The sequence below is a fragment of the Megascapheus bottae genome, chromosome X (genome assembly GCF_031878675.1).
Source record: "Megascapheus bottae isolate mThoBot1 chromosome X, mThoBot2.hap1, whole genome shotgun sequence".
Lineage (NCBI taxonomy): Eukaryota > Metazoa > Chordata > Mammalia > Rodentia > Geomyidae > Megascapheus > Megascapheus bottae.
Window position 1 is genome coordinate 33,793,613 of NC_143547.1, and position 20,854 is coordinate 33,814,466.

The following is a 20,854-nucleotide window of genomic DNA, read 5'->3' on the forward strand; positions in this document are numbered from 1 at the left end:
TTTAAAAGTAAAGTTGTCCTAAAGCTTTGTTTCAAAAAAAGAAACAAGGAAAATTAGGACTATCAAAATGGTTGCTTAATTGCTATTTCAGCTTACTCTTGTAAGTTACTTTATAGCAATCTCCAGAAGGCCCATGGAGAAGGACAGCAGATCCTCATTCAGATGTAAGTTTGGCCCTCACCAAGTTCCAGGTAAGATCATGCTTAGAGACTATTTCTGTATTGACCACCTTGTTGCTTCTAATTGGAGTAAAGTGGCCTTTTGTAGGACTCATTGATCTGAAAGCCACAGTTTTGAGCCTGCCCGGGCAAAGCAAAGTCCCTGTGAGACTGTGGTGTCTAATCTGCCAGCAGGATGCTGGGACAGAGTTGCTTTGGAGCCCGAAGTGGCAGAGTGCTAGCTCTGAGCTGAAAAGCTGGGGGGAAGCACTCAAGCACCAAGCTCGGGACTCACAGTGGCAGGGTGCTAGCCTTGAGCTGGAGAGCTGAGAGACAGCGCCCAGACCCTGAGTTCAAATCCAACAATCAACAAAGTGAAATGCCAATGGGATGTTTATCCCTGTGTGGAGAGACACTACTGGGACAGGAAAGCCTCTGCTTGGATGGCAGAGATGGTGTCAGATCTTAGAGTCACTTGTGCTTGGCCATTCAAATTAATCAGAGCCAGGAGGTCATAGAATAGTTTGTAAGCATGCCTTACTAATGCCCGTGCCTTTCATAACTGGGCAGGAACTTGTCAATCTTCTGTGATAGCGGGTAGTTTAAAGTCCTAATTGAGTAAAATTTTTATTTTTTATTTTTGACACCAGCCACAAATTCAGGAAAAGTTTGTGGATCTGAGGCTTGTGTCTCTATTAATCTGTTTAGATCTGACAACTGAAGCATTGTTAAGGTTGCAGAAATTTAGTTCCCCAGACAATCAAGAAAAAGCCTTTGCAAATGGGTGCTAGGTAGGCTGCGCTGTTGTGGCCAAGGATGGTTTGTGCAGTTGTTGAATGTCAAGTATGATTTCTAGTTTGGAGTAGATTGTTGTTCCTGGTGTCTAATCCTTGCAACCCCTTGATAAAACAGGCTGGGCTTCTTAAGGTCCCTGGTCAAGCGTGGAGACGGCGCCCCTGAGTCAGCTTGAAGAAGTCACAGAAGTTGAATCTCCGCCCATCAAATCCCCATTGGACCAAGGGACCAAAGTCATTTTTGGAAAATGTGACAGGATAAATTAGGGGTATAGAAAAGAGTAAAAATTGCACTTGTGTTTCTTTTAAAATAAAAAACGGGGGACATGTTGGGAGCCAGAGTGGAATCAAACTGTACCTTGACTTGCATCAGATGATGGCTATATTGTCTTATTGCTTTCTGGCCCTATTCTATGTAAATGACCTGAGAATTAACATATGAATGTAACACCTGGAGGTTCCCTGGGAGAGGAGGAGGGAAGAAAGGGGAGTGGAAAATAAACGCGGCAGTCTCGGCAGTCTTTGCCTGGACTGCGGACATCCCGGACCCGGTGTGTCTGTCTCTCTTCTTTTTCTTCCTAGTCCTTGTCCCCTATTTCAGGAACCCCAATCTGTGAACCCTGGTTTGCTGCCGGTTGGCCCCGGCAGGAGACAGGACAGCGAAAGAAAGGAAAGAGAAAGGAAAAAGAGAAAGGGAAAGGGGAAAGTGAAAAAGCAAGACAAAGTATAAGAGAGAAAGGGAAAGCAGAAGAGATAAAAGGAAAGGAACGGCAAAAGAGAGGAATAGAGAACAGGGAGAAAGGGAGAGAGAGAAGAGAAAAAGAGAATTGGGAGAAAGAGAAAGTGAGAGAGAGCAAGAGAGAAAGGGAAAGAACAGGGAGAAAGAGATTGGGCAAACGGGTAGATGAAATGGAAAGAGCAAAAGCGAAATGGAGAGAGAAAGCCAAAGAGAAAGAGAAGAGATAGTGAAAGAGAAAGAGTAAGGGGGAGAGAAAAGAAAGAGAAAGCAGGAGAAAAAGAGAGAGAGAGAAAGGGAGAAGGGAAAGTCAAAGGGAAAGGGAGAAAGAGAAAGTGAAAGAGAAATTGAAAGGGAAAGTTCCACAGATGTGCCACGGATTTGCTGCAAGGAATGCATAGGAAATATTGTCATTTGGGGACAGGATCTCAGTTCCAAGTACTATCCCCCCCTTACCTGTCAGTGAAACATTACCTTACCTTGTCTCTTCAGGGACATTCCTTACTGGTCTAGTTTTACCACATGAATTAAACTGGCTCAAAATCTTTCTTCATGTAATTACTTTTGTATAAGTCCAGAAATATTTTAATGTGGTATTTCAATTTAGTTCTGCATCCCATTAGAGAAACTTTAGGAGTGCTTGTGCTTTTTTCTGCCTCTCAGTTTGTTTTTTTCAAACTGAAGGATGTAAGCAGTTCATGTTAAAAAGCAGTTCATGTTAAAAAAGTTTGAAAAATTGCCAAATTTCATGTCCAAACAGATTTGAACAAGTTGCAAAAGCCACGAGATGATGTATTTATTAATGACATAAGGAATTTCTTCTGACCACCAGAGACCAAGATTCTATTTACTTTGATATTAGATAGATAGCTTGATTTCTCCTCTATGAGAGTTTCATATTTCCTATTTTCTGAGGGCTGTGAGTGAATATTTGCTATCTGTCGTTAACACTGTAATATTACTGTACGTATTATTCAATTAGGAGTCCAAGTGTTTGGCCCTACACAATTCTTCTTGCTTGTTTGTCAGTCATGGGGCTTGAACTCTCGGCTTGGACACTGTCCCTGAGTTCTTCAGATCAAAACTAGTACTCTATCATGTTGAGCTACAGCGATACTTCTGGTTTTCTGTTGGTTAACTGGAGATAAGAGTTTCAAGGACTTTCATGCCTGGGCTGGCTTTGGACGATGATCCTCAGATATCAATCTCCTGAGTAGCTAGGATTACAGGTGTGAGGCACCAGCACCTGGCTTGTATTTTTGAATCAAGTGTATGACTTCAGAATTCAAATTAGTTTTATTTGCATGTTCATTGTGCTATTACAGAAATAATTATAGCCATGTATCCTTTCTCTAATATTAGCTGTAAAGTAGGTTAGAATATACATATGTTTTCATAAATGATCTGGTTTTCAAATGTTAAAAATGGCAAAATACCTACATGTATATATGGAGCTAGAATTGATTTAAATATTTGGTTATATGCCTGTAATAGAGATACACACAAGTCAATATGTAGGAAATGAGCTCTACAACTTGAGGGGTTATGGGGAGGGAAAGTGGGAGAAAAATATGAGAGGGGGTAACAGTGCCCCAAAAGAAATATACTCATTACCTTTCATATGTAATAATAATCCTTCTGTATATTACCCTGACAGTAATTTTTTAAAGACTAAAGCTTTACTACAAGTATCTTACTGTAATTTCCTCTCCATAATAAAGGAAACAATCTTGAGAATTAGGGAGATAGGGATGGAGGGATAGAGGGGTGAGGGAGAGAAGAGAATACGTGTTTTATTTTACTTGGATATCTTTCATTTTCATGTATTCTGTAATTTAATAAAACTTGAGTCAATTTGTAGCACTGTATATTATCTAAATTTTCCAGATGACCAAGAACTATTTCTACTAATATCTATAGTTTTTAGATTTGCTTGTTTCTGTTTTGTGATATCCAAGCAGTTGGAGATGGTTGTTAGACCCTAAGACAATTTGCTGTGAAAAGGAAGAAAACTGACACCTCCCATTCTCCAGGCAGATAACTTGTTGCATCCTGGTACTTTGATCCTACAGCTCACCACCTGGGAAGCACGTGCTTTAATGTAGCCACTATTCCAATTTCATTGGTGCTTTACTATGACTAAAATATAGACCCACATCCGTATCAGAAGAATTAACTACTTCTCAGATCATTTTTCCAAAACCCACGTTAATTTAGCCAAGTTTTGCAGTATTTAGGATACATCATAAGGCATTTTATGAGGTAATGAGGTACTTTTTCATAGACCCACACCTCCAGGCCTAAATGCATAAATTTTAATGGTGGAATCTGGCCACTTAATCCTTATGAAGGTGGGGTTTTTTTTTGGTTTTGATTTTTGGTTTTTTGCAGGAAATCGTGGACAGGTCTCCCATGCAGTTTTTACACTAGTTGCTAAATTAGATATCAGTTCAAATGGCTTATATGTTACCAATATTAACTCTTACATAAAAGATCAAATTATAAATGAAAAACTATAATCTTTTAATACTAATAGTTTGTAGTTAAGCCACATATCGTCCCATATTTTTGTTTGGTAGAATTATGCAATGTTTCCAAAGAACTTGATTGCCATTTCCTGAACAATCAATTGTTCAGATAAGATCTGAACATTCAAAAGTCTCAGGAACATTCTCCCTGGTGATATAAAGATTAAAGAGTATTACTAGAGCTAGTAACTCACAACTGTTCCTGTGTAAAATTGTTGGTTGTACCAAGTGGAGAGTGATTTTAACAGTCTTATTCATATTGAATGTTGAAATGACTCACATTTCCTATAGTCTACGATACTAACTCATGGTTTAGTTTTCAAATTTGTTTTTACATGCTAAGTATCGACTCTTTACTAGGCTATTATTTTTCAAAAGGAAAGACTAATATTAAAAAGATATAAAAATTCTGACAGTTTTGCCTGGTGTAGTGGCTCACACCTGTAATCCTAGCTACTTAGGAGGCTGAGATCTGAGGTTCATGGTTCAAAGCCAGCCCAGGCACCAAAGTCCATGAGACTCTCCAATTAACCACTAGAAAACCGGAAGCAGTGCCTTGGCTCAAGGGGTAGGGTGGTAGCCTTGAGCTGAAGAACTCAGGGAAAATGCCCAGGCCCAGAGCTCAAGCCCCATGACCAACAAAAAAAATATTCTGACAGTTTGGGAAATTAATCTCAATTGGGCAAACTATGCACCCAAAGTGTTGATGAGGTTTTTGCATCTTGCTATCTCAATATGAATTTAATACCCAACATGAAATGATTCCTATAAAATAGATTTAAAGCCCCTTTGAAAATACACTAGCATATCACACTGCTTTATATGATTGTCTATTAACTTATTTCTTAAAATATAGCTGCTAAAAGAAAAAGAACATGTTTGTGTATACTCAGGTAATTTTATGAATTAGGTTAGGGTTGGAACCAGGAGCTCCTAGTTCATCACGATGGATATAGCCCCCGCTGCTGCAGGCTATGGAAGTGAGCCTCCTTCAAGATCTGGTTGATGTTGATGTATAGACCTTGGCACAGCGGGGTTTCCTCATGGAAAGATGGAGTGAGGTTGGTGTTGACATCAGCAGTGATCATGGTCAAGTTTCTTTCTGGTGCCCTGGATGCCTCTGGGCTATCAACGCTGCTGTTGTTCCTTTCATTATCAGTGTAGGAACACTGGAAGGAGAAAGACAGAAGGAGCATGTAGCCATTATGATACTGCAAGAGTTATCCCACTCAGCACTGTCAGGAGAAGCATCACACTTATATACGTGGTTAATTTACAGAGTAACCTGTAAATTACTAAACAGGGAAGGCTGTTCATCCTGTCCTCACTACACAACTGTAAAATAAGTTGGGATCAATAATCTCTATTTTAATGAACCGGAAGCAAATGTCTGAGTTACCCAGAGTCATGCAGCTATTCATAGTTAGGATGAGTATCTCAATTAGGCCCTGGGGTTCCAAATACCTATATATACTCTGTGTCCTTGTTGGTACCATTTGTTTCCATGCCTGCATTAGAGAACTAAATTCTCACCCTTTAGGAGAAGCATTAACTAATGCTACAGAATGTAATTAAAATGAGGTCCATAAAAGTAGGATGGAAGTTGGGCACTAGTCACTCATCCTTGCAATTCTAGATACCCAGGAGGCTGAGATCTGAGGATTGCAGTACAAAACCATCCCAGGCAAGTAGGTCTGTGAAACACTTATCTACAATTAACTGCCAAAAAGCCAGCTGTGAACAATAAAAGCCCAGTTCCTGAGTTCAATTCCCAATACTGACACGCATGCACAACACACACACACACACACACACACACACACAAATCAAAGAGGCAGCATCATCACCATGAAACAAGCTTCACTGGTGGCTCATACCTGTAATCCTATCTACTCAGGAGCCTGATAATTAAGGTTTATGGTTCAAAGCCATCCTGAGCAGGAAAGCCCATGAGATTCTTTTCTTCAATTCACTACCAAAAAAAAATCTGGAAGTGGAGCTGTGGCTCAAAGTGGTAGAGCACTAGCCTTGAGCAACAAAGCTCAAGGACAGTACTCAGGGCCTAAGTTCAAGCACCAGCAAAAGCACACACACACAAAAAAAGTAGAATGGTGTATGAGTATAATTTTAAAGGTGATGAAATATTCCTAGACACATATTTTGAGTATATATTTATACTAATTTATAACGTTTTATATAAATATTCTGAATGCATGCATCTATTCTCCTCATATAGCAGTTTAAACTGAATATGCAAACCTAAGAGCATTAAGTATATGTTTTTAAAAAGTTAGATAACAGTTCCTATTTGTTTTTGTTTTTAATTTGAAATAATTATACATTCACTGAAAGTTGCAAAAATAGTATAGAGAGATACCATAGACTTTGTCCCACTCTCCCACAGTGGTTACTTTTCACTCACGGTGATCTTGTGGAATGTGTGTTTAACATTGTATATTTGAGAGGCTTACTATTTATTTGTCTGTTATCTGTATACATGGTATAGTGTGTGTGTGTGTGTGTGTGTGTGTGTGTGTGTGTGTGTGTGTGTGTGTGTGTGTGTGTTTTCAGATTGCTTTTTGTTAAGGCAAGATCATGCACAGTTTTTTTTTTTATCCTATTGGAGAAGCTGCACAGTGATTCTCCCCAAAGAGTTATATTCAAGAATTTCTTGGGCCAAGAGTTTGACCTAGTGGTAAGAGTGCTTTTCTAGCATGCAGGAAGACCTGGATTTGAAGCCAGAAGTGGTGCTGTGGCTCAAGTTGTAGAGCATTAGCCTTGAGAAAGCCCAAGGACAGTGCTCGGGGCAGAATTCAAGCCCCAGGACTGTAAAAAAAAAAAAGGAAAGAATTTTCTTACCTTCTTATATTCAATTCCCAAAGGAAAATAGTGTAAGGACACTTAACTGAATTAATGTGTGCATTAGTGTTGGTATTGCAGTTGGTCTTTTCCAAAGTTAATATTAATTAATATGACTTAAAACAAGAAAAATTATGATCTATTGGTGTTTTAAGGCTACTTGAATCACGGCATTGCTCACAAATATCTGTAGATGGTATTCATGTAACTAGATACAACTGTTTAAAAAATATTCATAATTGGGGCCTGGAGTTTAGCCTAGTGGTAGAGTGCTTGCCGAGCATGCATGAATACCCAGGTTTGATTCCTCATACATACATAGAAAAAGGCAAAAGTGGTGCTGTAGCTCTAGTGGTAAAGCTCTAGCCTTGAGGAAAATAAAAACCTTAGGGCAGTGCTCAGGCCCTGAGCTCAAGCCCAGGACTGGCAAATATATATATATATATATTATACATATATAATATATATATATTCATAAAAGAATTTGGAGGGTACAAGTAAAATTGTAAGTGAGAGTTATTAGTAATAGCTTTCCAGTGGATTTAAGGACAATATATGAAAATCGAGTTCAAATTAGAATCAGGAAAAAAGTATATTCCCAGGCTGGGAGACAAATATCTAGTACTTTCAATGTGAAAATAAGGTCTAATTTTAAAATTCAGGAAGCTGAACCGGGCATGGTGGCTCATACTTGTAATCCTAGCTACTTAGGAGCCTAAGATCTGAGGATCACGGTTCAAAGCCAACCCAGGCACTAAAGTCTATGAGACTTTTAACTCCAATTAACCACCAGAAAACCAGAAGTGGCATTGTGGCTCAAGGGGTAGGGCAGTAGACTTGAGCTGAAGAACTCAGGGACGGTGCCCAGGCCCAGAGTTCAAGTCCCACACAGACAAAAGAAATTAAAGAAGCTGATGCATAGAAAGAGAAGGAAAAGCAAAAAACATGACTAGGTGATCTCCAGTAGCAGAAAACAAATAAGATATTTCTACCCATTTCTCAGTAATTGAGATGGTAACCATTAAATGCCAAAGTGCTAGTCGTGCTTAGGGCTCTATGTGAACAAGATCTCTATTATTTTTAACAGTTTTATTAGCATGCATTTGTTGTACAAGGGGAGTTTCATTGTAACATTCGCATACCTGCATACAATTTACCCTATCATACTCAGTGACAGTCCTGCCACCTGGTGCTCTCAGGAAGTGAAAGTGGTTAATACTTACTCATTTATTCTCAGCATTCATACAGAAGAATTTTACAAATCTCCCTTAATAGTCTGCTAGTAATTTGTAACTCAGTTAAACAGTCAAATGGGGAGGTCGGGTCACATGAGAATACTTTGGTGATGTTTTCTACTAATAATTTTCTTTTCATTGTAGGGATCAAATTGAATGACAATGTATACAGTGAATGAAATAGAGAAAGGTGAACGAGATCATCTCCCTTACCTCTGCATCCTGAGTACCTGAAAAGCCAGGGCTTTGCTTACTTCTTTTTAAGCCGAGGGCATGGTGACTATCTTCTGTATTGCTATTCCTTTTCCTTTTCCTGAAAATAAATTGTGAAGAGAAAATTACATCATCCAACAACTGATCTTCTAGATAATTCAACTTAAACTTAAGATCTTGTCCAAAACAATGAAAGTCACTGCCTGCTGCTCCCCAACTGTTGTAAGGTTGGAATCATTTATCACCAGACACTGAGAAGGAACATGTAAAATAAAAACTGGAGTACTGTCAAATTGTAAAATTGCCCCCCAAATCAGCTTGGTAATTGTAACTGAAACTTAAAAACAACATACAGAATTTTAGGGTCACGTTTTCAAACTCTACCTAGTTTGGTCCAGTGTCTTCATTCCTTGAAATTATAATTCTAGATTATATGACAACCTAGAATTATATGGTGGTATCAGGACACTGAAAGGATGTTTCCTGTGTATGGTTAGGCCAGTGTGGTTACCATGCCAGCCAGAATTATGTCATAGTAGTTACTTTGCCTGCTTGTCGCTAGGAAGTTATTGCCTTGAAATAATGTTCTATCAAAAAGGATTTTGATCAAGGTTAACCATAGTGACTCATGCCTATCATCACAACTTATTGTGAGGTAGAAACAACTTTACAGTTTGAGGCTAGCCATGGTTAAAAAAAGCCAAAACCCCCTATCAAAACAAAACAAACAAAACAAAACATAAAAGAAGCCTCAACAATCTGGATCTAGGTACTGGTGGCTAACATCGGTAATCATAGTAACTCAGGAGCAGAGATCTGAGGACCTCAGTTTGAAGTCAACCCAGACAGTAAGTCTGTGACACTTTTTTCCTTAATTAATCACCCAAAAGCCAGATGAGGAACTGTGGCTCAAGTGGTAGAGTACCAGCCCTGAATACAAAAGCTCAGGGATAGTTCCAAGGCCCTAAATTCAAGAGCCACGACTAGAAAAAAAAATCAACCTGGGCATGGTGTCTCAGGCCTGTAAGAGTAATTATTCAAGTGAAAGAAATAGGATTTTATCTGGGGCTGGCAGAAGTAAAGCTCAAGACCTCATGTGAAAAGAACAGTTAAAAGGCGCTGAGATCAGGGACCAATAGCTCATGCCTTTAAGAGCAGTTTATTCAGCAAGCTGATATCTGAGGATCATGCTTCAGTGCCACTAGACAGGCAAAATCCATGAGAATCTCATCTCCTGTTAACCAGCTAAGATGGATGAGGAGCTGTGGCTGGTGGCAGAATACCAGACTTAAATAAAAACGCTAAGGGACAGTGCCCAAGACGTTTGTTCAAGCTTCATTACGGGCACCAAAAGAATTACTATTTTCTCTGCCAGGCATTGGTCTTGAACTCAGGTCCTGGGCACTATCCTTGAGTTTTCTCCAAGCTCTCTACCAGTGGAGCCCCAGAATCACTAACAGCTATTTCTAGGTATGTGGTAGTAAGGAATCAAACCCAGGGCTTCATACATCCTAGGCAAGCCCTCTAACACTAGGCCACACCCCTGGCCCTCCAAAAATATTTTTGAAAATAGAAAAAAAAAGCTGGGGATGTGGATCAAATGTTAGCTTCAATAGGCTTAAAGTTATAATCCTGGAGTACCAGAAATGTATTAATTTGCAAACTAATCTGAGATTCATGAACTAATTTAAAATTTGCCCTCCATAGTATAGAATGAAGATCATGGGGGGGTCTTCCTCAGCTACCTAGTTGATTATTTCAACCTATTTGGTATTCTTTAGTATGACTAGATTTACTCACATTTAATATTTCTGTACTCTGCAGGCTGTCATCTTTGGTAGATATCCTAGGAATATTAAACTGTTACACTGTTTTCTTTTTGTCAAAAATTAATCTGGCATAGGCAAAAAAGGAATTGTTTTACTCAGAATGCTCAAGAAAATTACAGAGAACAAACAAGAAGGAAGGCAGAAAGCAAGGAAGGAAAGAAGGAAGAGAGGATGGAAGAAAGAGAGGAAAAAGAGGATAGAGGGAAGACAGAGTGAGGTAACTAGGTAGGTGAAAAGTTGACGCATACACGCAAGTGTTATGAAACTATCATGCATATATATGTATATACATATATATATGTAAGGATACACATATGGTTAAGATATAATTATTCTGTTTTACATTTTCACTGAGCATTCACTAAATGCTAGCAACTCCTATAAGTGTCCATTAGAAAAAAAGTGAAGCAAACATAGCTCTTGACCTCACAAATCAAGCCTTGGGAACATTTGTCTTTATATAATACTCCTTCAATTAAACTATTTTGAACTCATTTCACTGAAACTCAATATATCATAGTATGATTTTCATATGAAACAAAATGACTAAAATTATGTCTCAATTTTAAATTACCATATATTTTTGTACAAAGTAATAGGCTTCCTGGTATTTCCATATGCACATATAATATGTTGTGATCTTGTTCCCTCCCTCTATTCCTTTTTTTTCTCCCCTCTTGCTTCCATATCTGTAATGGCCTCCTTTCAATGAAAATGACTTTTCAAATGTAAAACCATTTTAAAAACAGGATGGTAAAAATATGATTAGATATTAATCTCAGTTGGTTTTAAACACATATATGGGAATGAAAAGTCTCACAGACAATATAGCAGAAATTCCCATTAACTGTTATGCTTTGTCTACACAGGACTAAGGTTAAGATCAGTTTTCTCTCTATTTCTCATGGTCATTCTATCAAATTTTCCCCAATGACTCTGGGTAAATGCGGTGAGGATGACCAATAAACTGGCACAGAAAAATAAATCTGAGGAAAAAGCTAAAGGGAAAGAATAAGATCATTCAGAGATCCAGAAATACAAACTTCTAAAGGATCTAGGCAGACAAACAGAACTGCTTATTTGGAAATGCAGTTTTGTTACCCCATAGTGAAGTTTTCCTGAGAGCTCAGCAGGGGGGTCAGCGCCACCTGCAGGACATGTTAGATATAAACAGCAGAAAAAGCTTCTTTTCCTGGAAACAGGTGAAGGAGCATTTATTAAAATTAAAACTAATCAGTAGAAACCTTGGGCTCTACTAGCAGAGATCTGCAATAGAGCAAAACCTTGATACATAAGGCCATATAGTATGAAGCTAATTGAAAGGACCTCCAGGATATTGAAACAAAAGCCATATAACGAATGACTGTTGTCCTTAATGTACTATATTATCTCTCATCTCCTTTGCTGTCCCTTGGGTATCTCATATTGTTACAGTATCTCACTTTGTTATCTGATACACTGAATTTATTTGTATTTGGTTATTTGAAATTTGATAGGGAAGGGGGGAAAACCAAGACGGGGGGGAGGGTAATGGGTACCAAGACATGTGAAAGGATATCAATGTATGTGAATTAATGCGCCTTCTATCTGGCAAATATCATGTAACCCTTTTATTAATTACAATAAAAAATAAAATAAAAGAAAAGAATCTCATGGATTTTCCTGCTGTAGCTTGATTTTAAACTGTGATCCTCAGAATTGAGCCTCCTGAGTAGCTAAGATTATACATGCGACCATCACCAAAAGCTTCTAAAATAAGTATAGATATGAGGGGTAGTAATACCAGAGGTTTTGTGTAGAAAGGAAACTTTGATTACATCATTTTGAAAATGTGATTCAAGCTTATAGCTAATACTTGTCCTGTTGCAAATAATCACAAATGTGTGTACAATCTATAACTAATATGAGTCGATCTCAAAATCAATGTCAGTAAAGACACAGGGAAGAACATGGCTGTCCTTTCACCAAACCCATTGACCTCCCCTTCACAGAATTTCCAAAGGCTGTGGTTAGGAGGAGAGTCCACTTTATGGAAGATTTGTGAAAATAACTGATCTTTTTTTTTGTATCCTCTAGCCTATTCTATACAAAGATGTATGTTAACTAGGTGTGTTAATAAAAGTATTTTCCTTAAAAAAATTAAAACTTGGAGGTGTGGGGAGAGGAGACCCGGGCCACAGTACAGAGATGCCCACTACAAATCCAAGGGAGCAAGAGTCACCAGCCCCAGATGAAAATTAATCTTTTCCAGAATGTAATGATCATGGCTGGAAAAAAATCTAGGCTGGCTGAAAGCCCAGAGAATAGAATGCTATAATACAAATGCATCGTGCATTTGGTTTCCACATGGAACCTGTACCTAGTTCTGTCTTCAGAACCATAGCAATCGCAGGCCCAGCCATGACAAGATTTTGCAGTTACTTTTAGCCCATAAATGGTCAGTATCTGGCCTGCAGATTGCCAACCAGTAAGGTTGATGGCAGGCTACCTCTGGAGTTCTTCTGCTCTTTCTTCTGATTCTTTGTCTAAAAATAAAGGATGGAACCAGTGGATTCTCTAGTGTCCTTTAAGTTCCACACTAAATATCTGTACCAATTCCAAGGACATATCCAAGGTCCCTGATGAAGATTCTCACTTGTTGTTCTCATCCATGTGCTCTCAACTGCCATCTGAATGAGGCAGAGTAACCACCATGATCTCCGCATCACCCCTGGACATACAGCATTTGCTTGCCCTGATTGTGTGATGCCTTGTGCACGTGCTACTCTGGCTCTTTTCACTGGTTAAGCAGGGGCACTCAGAGCATTATTAGTGTTAGCACCCACCCCCAAAGACCATGCGGACACAGTCACATGAAGGAAAAGTTTATTTGCCAGCCAAGGCTGACAATGCCACCCTTCCCATGGCAGAGGGAGAAATAACTCCTGTCCTTTGTTCAGGGTCAAATATATAGACAGGGGCTAGGGCCAGGAAGTTGAAAGTTAAAGCTGGCACATAGCTTGGTCGGGATTGTGTGACTGTGACAGTTACAGTTAGGCAGCATTCCTATTATGCAGCTGGGACCTAGGAGTAAAATTGGTTGGAAAATGAAGTGGTGGGGGCGGGAGTTTGGCCTAGTGTTAGAGTGCTTGCCTAGCAATTGCAAAGGCCCAGGTTCGACTCCTCGGGACCACATACATAGAAAAAAGCTGGAAGTGGTGCTGAGGCTCAAGTGGTAGGTAGAGCTCTAGCCTTGAGAAAAGTCCAAGATCAGTGCTCAGGCCCTGAGTTCAAGCCCCATAACTGGCAAAAAAAAAAGTGAAGTGGAAGGAATGGAGAAGGCTGAAGGCCAGTTGCAATTATACCTGGCCAGATCAACTGGTTATGAGGGAGGGACTGAGGACCTGAAATGCGGGGTATGCTAACAATGAGAAGAAGCACTGAAGTGGAAACTCAGAGAACTGTGAAGTGCCATAATAGGCCACATATTATCTTCAGGTGTATCCACCACTTTTTTTGCATATTTTCCCCAAATCTCTAGAAACTGCTTTTTTCAGTGTCTCCATTTTTTTTCTTTCGCAGAATGTCACACCATGGTATTGATGCAATTTTAGCCTTCCAAATTGATTTCATTTTCTCTCTCTCCCTCTCTCCCTCTCTCTCTCTCTCTCTCTCTCTCCTCCCCCCCCCCCCCCCCCCCTCTCTCTCTCTCTCTCTCTCTCTCTCTCTCTCTCTCTCTCTCTCTCTCTCTCTCTCTCGGAACTCATTTCTATAAGCATTTTTTAAATTTAATTTTATTGTCAAAGTGATGTACAGATGTACAGAAGGTTTACAGTTACATATGTAACGTAGTTCATTGATGTTCAGATTGATTTCTTTCACTTAATAATCCATGCATTTTGTCTATTCCCGTAATGGATTGAGAGTTCATCACTTTTTACCACTGAGCAAATTTCTATTATGTTGACACAGTAAACTTGGCTTCTGAGCCAAGTTTGAGAAATTTAATTTCTCAAAAACAAATCCTCAAAGAAAACAAACATCCCATTAAAAGGTAGGCTAAAGTCTTAAAGAGAGACTTCTCTGAAGAGGAAATTAAAATGGCCTAAAGACACATGAAGAAATGCTGGACATTTCTGGCCATAGAAGAAATGTAAATCAAAACAACTTTGAGATTCCATCTCAATCCAGTTACAATGGCCATTATCAAGAAATCCAATAACAGCAGATGCTGGTAGGTATGTAGCCAGAAGGGATTACTACTACACTGTTGGTGGGAGTGTAAACTTGTTCAGCCACTCTGGAAAGCAGTGTGGTGGTTCCTCAAAAGACTAAACAGAGCTCCCATATGACTTAGCAATCCAACTCCTGGACATTTACCCAAATATCTATAAACATGGGCATACTTAACCTACCAGCACAACCATGTTCATTGCATTATTTACCATAGCTAAGATATAGAACCAACCCAGATGCCCCTCAGTTGAATGGGTCAAGAAGATGTGGTATATATACAAAATGGAATTCCTTCTTTTCTTTTTTGGTGGTAATAACATTTGAACTCTGTATCTCAGGATAGTTAGGCTGACTTTCTAACAGTTGAGGCGCACACCCAATCCTTAATTTTGATGGTTATTTTCAAGATGGAGCCTCAGGTCAGATTTGGCCTTGAACTGCAGTCCTTTTTCTCTCAGCCTCCAGAGCAGATAGAGTTAAATGCTACTGGAAAAGTCTTTTTTGCTTAGTGTTTTGGTACTACCATAGTTTGCACTGAAGGCCTCCTGCCTGGAGGGTTCTACAAACTGTATTTCTAATTCTACCTGTCTTTCTTAAGTAGGTGAGAAATACTTGTCAACTCATTTTAGTATAGTCAATCTAAGAAGTGCTAATGGTTTTAGTTTGTTCAGTTTTTCACTTGTATTGATGCTGTGAAATTTTCTACAGTTCTGATGTAATAGGACTTATGAGTCCCTTTATCTGTCTTAAGACAGTTAAGAGCCATTGCTAAGCAAACTCCGCCATGATTCTGGCACATTCCTCTCCCTGTACCCTCTCCCTCCTTGGCTTCTTATTGTATATTCGCCCATGCATGCCTCTGCTACATGAGTATTGTTTACTTCACATGTGCATTTGGACTAATTGCACTCAGCTACCTAAGAATCAGGCTGCTTTTCATGAGCTGCTATAGCCTGAACAGAGACAGAATTTCTGATGCTCTAGGCAGAAAGTTGATGTGTTTTGTCTAAGGCTCTATCCATAAGAATACAGGATTCACAGGATAGTCTGAAAGTGTTTGTTTGTACTAGAAGAAGTAGCACAGTAGGCCCTCAGCCCTCACTGAGAGATGATGCATGGTAGGGGACAGAAAAAAATGGTGGATGGGCCATGGAGGAAGTAAGACTCTCAACAAAGAGGGCAGTTTGTGCAAAATCAACTGAATCTGCAACTGTGGGGTCAAAGAAGTGGGTAGTGTGGTAGAATGTAGACATCCCATAATTTTGCATCCTTGATCAATGTCCTCATACTTTCTAAGCATTGCTGAAATGTTGAGAAAAAGTTTAAGTATTTTCTTATACAGTTATATATTCTATATCAGCTGAGAGACAGGACTCAGCTTTGACTATGACCTAATAGGATGCTGGCTCCAGACAGGTCAAGAACTTGTGCTCTAAGGGGAGTCGGGACAAAATTCAACTAATCTCAAGGGTAAGCAGCTATCTAGCATGCAGAGGGGATCCAGCAGAATTTCTTGTAAGATTTGGAAGTGAACCTGGAAAAATAATAAAATGCAGGTGGAACACAGGGGAACTGAAGGGCAGAGCATGGGAAAGCCTGGTGAGTGGGACTTAAAACAGAAGCAGATACTAAGAACAGAGAGCTGAAATGAACAGTAAACAGGGTTTAAAATTGTTCAAGGTCCAAAACCATTCCTACTCAGAAGTTTGATTTGATACTTTTTCTACCTCCTTATAAAAGAACAGGGACAAACAGAGGACCTGTGGCTCATGCCGATAATATTAATCCTGGTTATTCAGGAGGCTGAGTTCTTAGGATCTGGGATTCAAAGCCAGGCTGTACAGGAAAGTCTGTGAAACTTGTGTTTCTATTTAATCACCAAAAACCCAGAAGTGGAGCTGTAGCTCTTGTGGTAGAGCTCTATTGTTGGGTCCCACCTCCTTTCATTACCTAAAACAGAGCAGAGGTTAAAAAAAGTGGGGAAGACTTCAAAGTATAATAAAACTTAAAAAAATGTAGGAACATTAAGAGCCTAAAATAGACCATCTACCTCTTTTATCTTGGATATATAAAAGCCTAATAAAATAGTAAATCCTAGTAACCATTTCCTAGTTCTTGTTTGGTTGGCCTTTGCCTTAATCTTTTTAAAGAATTTTACTATTTGCTCCCTCTATAGCGTCTATAACACTTCAGTTAATCACTTGTAAGAGGAGAGAATGAAACCAAAGAGACAGAGGTAGAACAACGAAGGGGAAAGAGGGAAGAATGTATGCGATAATTCATCGGATATATCAAAGAACTAAGAAATATAAAGAAGGGAGGAGACTAAACAGGATGAAGATCATGAAGTGGTGACACAGATCATGATGTACTATACACACAAAAATTCAAATCCTAACCTAAAATTAAAATAAGTAAGGGAAGAGGGGTGTATGAGAATGTTGAAAGGGTTGACATTGATCATCAGCATGCACTATAATCATAAACTACTTTGATGAATGGCAATGCCTTTGTACAACTACTTTAAAGATAATAAAATATTATTTAAAAAGGAGTGTAGTGAGGTTAAAGGAAAACAGACTAATGAAGAGAAGAGGGTGAGAATGCAATAAAAATATGTATATACTACAAAATTAAGAATATGGAAGGAGTACGTAGGGGAAGGATAGGTGAGAATGTTGAAAGGGATAACACTGGTAAAGATATAATGTATTTGTAAACTTCTTTTGCCAGTCCTGGGGCTTGAACTTAGGGCCTGAGCCTTGGGCTTTCTCAAGATTAGTAGTCTGCCACTTGAGCCACAGCACCACTTCTTTTTTTTTTAATGTATGTGGTATGGAAGAATCAAACCAGGGTCTTCCTGCATGCTAGGCAAGCACTCTACTACTAGGCCAAACTCCTGGCTATATTTGTAAACTTCTTTATTAAATGGAAACACTTCTGTACAAGTATTCAAAGATAATTTCTGAAAGTTAAAATGGGAAGTCAAGTTAAGGTGCTCTTCAAAAACATAGGCTCTCCCTAGTTTTGGAAAACACCTTAACTTCTCCCCTGAGAGCATAAACAAACATTTTCTCTTTGTTTATATCTGCTGAATGTCTACACACAGGACTTCCTTCTGAAGCCATTCCCACAGACTGTCCTCAAAGGCCCTCCACTCAAATTAGGCAACTGTGTTCCTCACAGTATTTAATTTGAACTGGCAAGTTTCTGCCAAGTAACCAGTTTGCTGGGCTCAACCGCAACACGCACCTTACTGCTGCCATCTACCTCCAGATGCCTGAATTGGCAGCCGTTCGCTGTCCCATACTCTTCAGAAAGCAGGAAGGCCCTTAGGCTTTGAAGAGGTAGAGGCTGTTGGCATGGGATGGCCACTTCACAGCAAAAGATTTTCTTCAGCCTCTATGATCCAGGCTCAGTAATTGTGGTTCTTGGATGGACATAACAGCCACCATTCCTCCCAGGAACTTCCTCAACCAACTAATACACATGATGAGCTTTATCTGGGTAGCTCTGCCTAGGAGAGCATGCATAGCCTGGGCCCGGAGAATCTGCTCAGCCACTGGGGACTGTGGCAACAGGACCAATGGGAATAGCCAGGGCTGTGACAAATAGCTCAGTCTAAATGTCCAAAAGAGCACACCTTTGCCCTACAACTCAGCCCAGCTGAGTAAAATCTAGCACAATTCACCCTACTTCCCACCTATTCCCAGTATTACCTCTTAGGTTGAGCTGGAGAAACCAATGATGAGCCTACAGATCTGGAAAACACTCAGGACAATCACTTCAAACGTTTTGAGGGGTAGGCAGACAGCCTCAGAAAAGCCTCTTGAAAGAAGGAATGAAGCAAGAAGGAGCTTGTTTCTGCCTCCCACCCTTTGAGGGGAGAAAATTAGGACCCTGCTCAGGTGAAGAGAATAAAGGGTTGGGGACAGAGTTCCCAATGGCATTCTGGCCAATGGTTGGTAGCCCCAGTGGGCCTTATAGAATACCACAGTACCCCTACAAGGAGGAGGGAGAGAACAACGAGGGGAGTGAAGACAGAGGGCAGAGCTGGAGTGAGGGTGGCAATGGCCACACTGACAGGTGTCATATACAGGCAACCTATATGTGTGCATGTCCTGATCCAAGAGCTTTTCTGGCTTTGAGCAGCTCAAGGCTCGTGGGAAGACACACACAGAAGAGCGGCTGCTCTCCTCCAATGAGGAGGGGGCCAATGAGTCAGGCAGTAGGAGTGCTGAGGAGGAGGCAGAAGATCTGTCTGTGCCCATCACAGCCTATGTATCAGAACCCTGGCCTTTCAAGTGTTCAGTCTTTGAGAAGATCTACAAGGATATGAACACCCTGAGGAAGCAGCAGAGGACCCACTGACTGATGAGGCCCTTCCTCTGGATATCTGAGGCAAGTTGTTCACCCCATGAGTCACTAGAACACGTTCCATGCAGGGCCACCTTGGCTTAAAGCCTTTTGCCTGTGATGAGTATGACAGGCTTGGCACCAGCCCCACCTCACCAAGCACATGTTTGTGTATTCAGGGTGAGAAGCCTTATGAGTGCCAGTCTGTGGGAGCAAGGTCACCAGCTCATGGACCCCACCTCCTCCTAAAAGACAAAGACCTAAGGGTATCCTCTGCAAACCTGCCACATGGGTTCCCAGCAGAGAAGCCAGGAGGCAGGATGGTTGGGGGCTGAGCCTGAGGTCCAGTGGAAGGCTTTCCCAGCAGCCCCTTTGTCTCAGTCACCCCCCCCACACACAGCTTTAATCCATACCAAACAGTCCATACCAAGGGAAGTCAAGAGAAGAGAAGCCTATGGGCCCAGCCCCATGTGTGGTATTGGGGGGATCATTCCAACTCCATCCATCCCTGGGGGACTGCCAGAAACAGGTGGAAATGGGTCACATGGGTCTTGCTGAGGACTGGTTCCTTTCCTTCCGGATGGGTTAGCAAAAGGGGAGAATGATCTCCTTTGTGCAAGTGAGGCACTGTGCTTCCTATGACTATTGACTGTGACTGGAGCAGAACCATGACTGTATGCTTAAGTCTGTATATGACCCTAGCTCTGGGGAGCAGATGCTTGGGGGACGCTGCTCCCCTCCTTTAGCCAGGTTGACATTGCTCTCTGGCACAGAGTAGTGAGGGTGATCTCATTGCTCACTTCTGGACTGTGTTGCTGTTATTCCTACTGATATGCTTCCTCTATCCTTTGTTAAGCTTGTGAACTCTTTTTCAAACAAAACCATCAATAGTTTATTTTCTGCCTGTGTCTTTGGGGCAACTGCCCCACGCTGTCTCCCTTGACACATGAGTGAGGCCCTCTCTCCAGGTTCCAGAAGCCCTTCTTGCTCAAAGGCTTCCCTAGTCCTGAGGCCTGAGTGGGCTGCCTCAGGAAAACACATTTTCATATCATTTTACACAACTCAGTTGACTTCAGTGGGTCTATTCCCTCCACCACCCCATCCCCAGCTAATGAAAGGCTGACAGGACCTGCTCCTTAACAACACAGACAGTGCAAACACTCTCTGCAATGTTGTTCTTGTGTCAATATATCTGTGCAGTGATGAATGTATTTTTTACAGAGTTGGGACAAGAAGATAGTAGCAAGCTGGATACTTGCACTTCTGCTCCCTCAGGACACAGCCACTGCAAAGCCTCCTCCAAGAATGAGAAAAATAAATGGAAAAAAAACATATGGAGCTGTAGAAAAATGAGAAACTTGCAGCATAGCCATTTGCCTCAATCCATGAAGCCAACAATCTAAACTTAAACTGACTTTCCTGACCTCAGGTATCCAGGGGAGGGTCTGGTCCATCACCATGTGGGATACAGGGCCACCTGCCCACTGTCACCATGCTAAAGTTATTCACTTCCACTCAGGCACCTCTGCCAGAGTGTGACCAGGACAGCCTACTGGCAGACACTGCCTGTTTATAGCCACCCTGAGTATGGGAAAGCCTGCACATGCCAGATGGCTGAGCTTAGATCAAGCTCCGTATACCACCTCCAGACCTCAGTCACAAAAGCTAAAGCCAGGCTGAGAGGAGCAGATGTGGTGCTGAGCAGTGTCATGCCCCTCTGAAGGACCACAGTCTTCCAGTTGTCCAGTCACATTGGGATTTACATAAACTGAACATGAGATATGCAATGGATGCCAGGAATGAGGGAATGGCAAAAGAACTGACTAGCATTTCAATCTGAGGTTCACAATGGGATTAGTGGCATTGGTGGGTATTGAGGTTGCCAAGGACCCCCTTTCCAGGATGGCCCCAGCTTCCGTTGACCCATTTTA

At 40.7% G+C, this 20,854-nt stretch overlaps 1 protein-coding gene and 1 pseudogene across 1 annotated transcript; one reads left to right on the top strand and one right to left on the bottom strand.

The window, feature by feature from the left end:
- Positions 1 to 5,037: 5,037 nt before the first annotated feature.
- LOC150040799 (protein VCF1-like) lies at positions 5,038 to 9,011 on the bottom strand. Its single transcript, XM_090326481.1, has 3 exons — positions 8,908 to 9,011; positions 8,524 to 8,623; positions 5,038 to 5,385 (listed from the first exon to the last, which is right to left on the bottom strand). The coding sequence occupies exons 1-3, from the start codon at positions 8,928 to 8,930 to the stop codon at positions 5,158 to 5,160; spliced, it is 351 nt and encodes a 116-aa protein (XP_090182607.1). The 5' UTR covers positions 8,931 to 9,011; the 3' UTR covers positions 5,038 to 5,157.
- Positions 9,012 to 15,716: 6,705 nt separating this feature from the next.
- LOC150040800 (hypermethylated in cancer 2 protein-like) lies at positions 15,717 to 19,258 on the top strand (annotated as a pseudogene).
- The last annotated feature ends 1,596 nt before the right edge of the window (positions 19,259 to 20,854 follow it).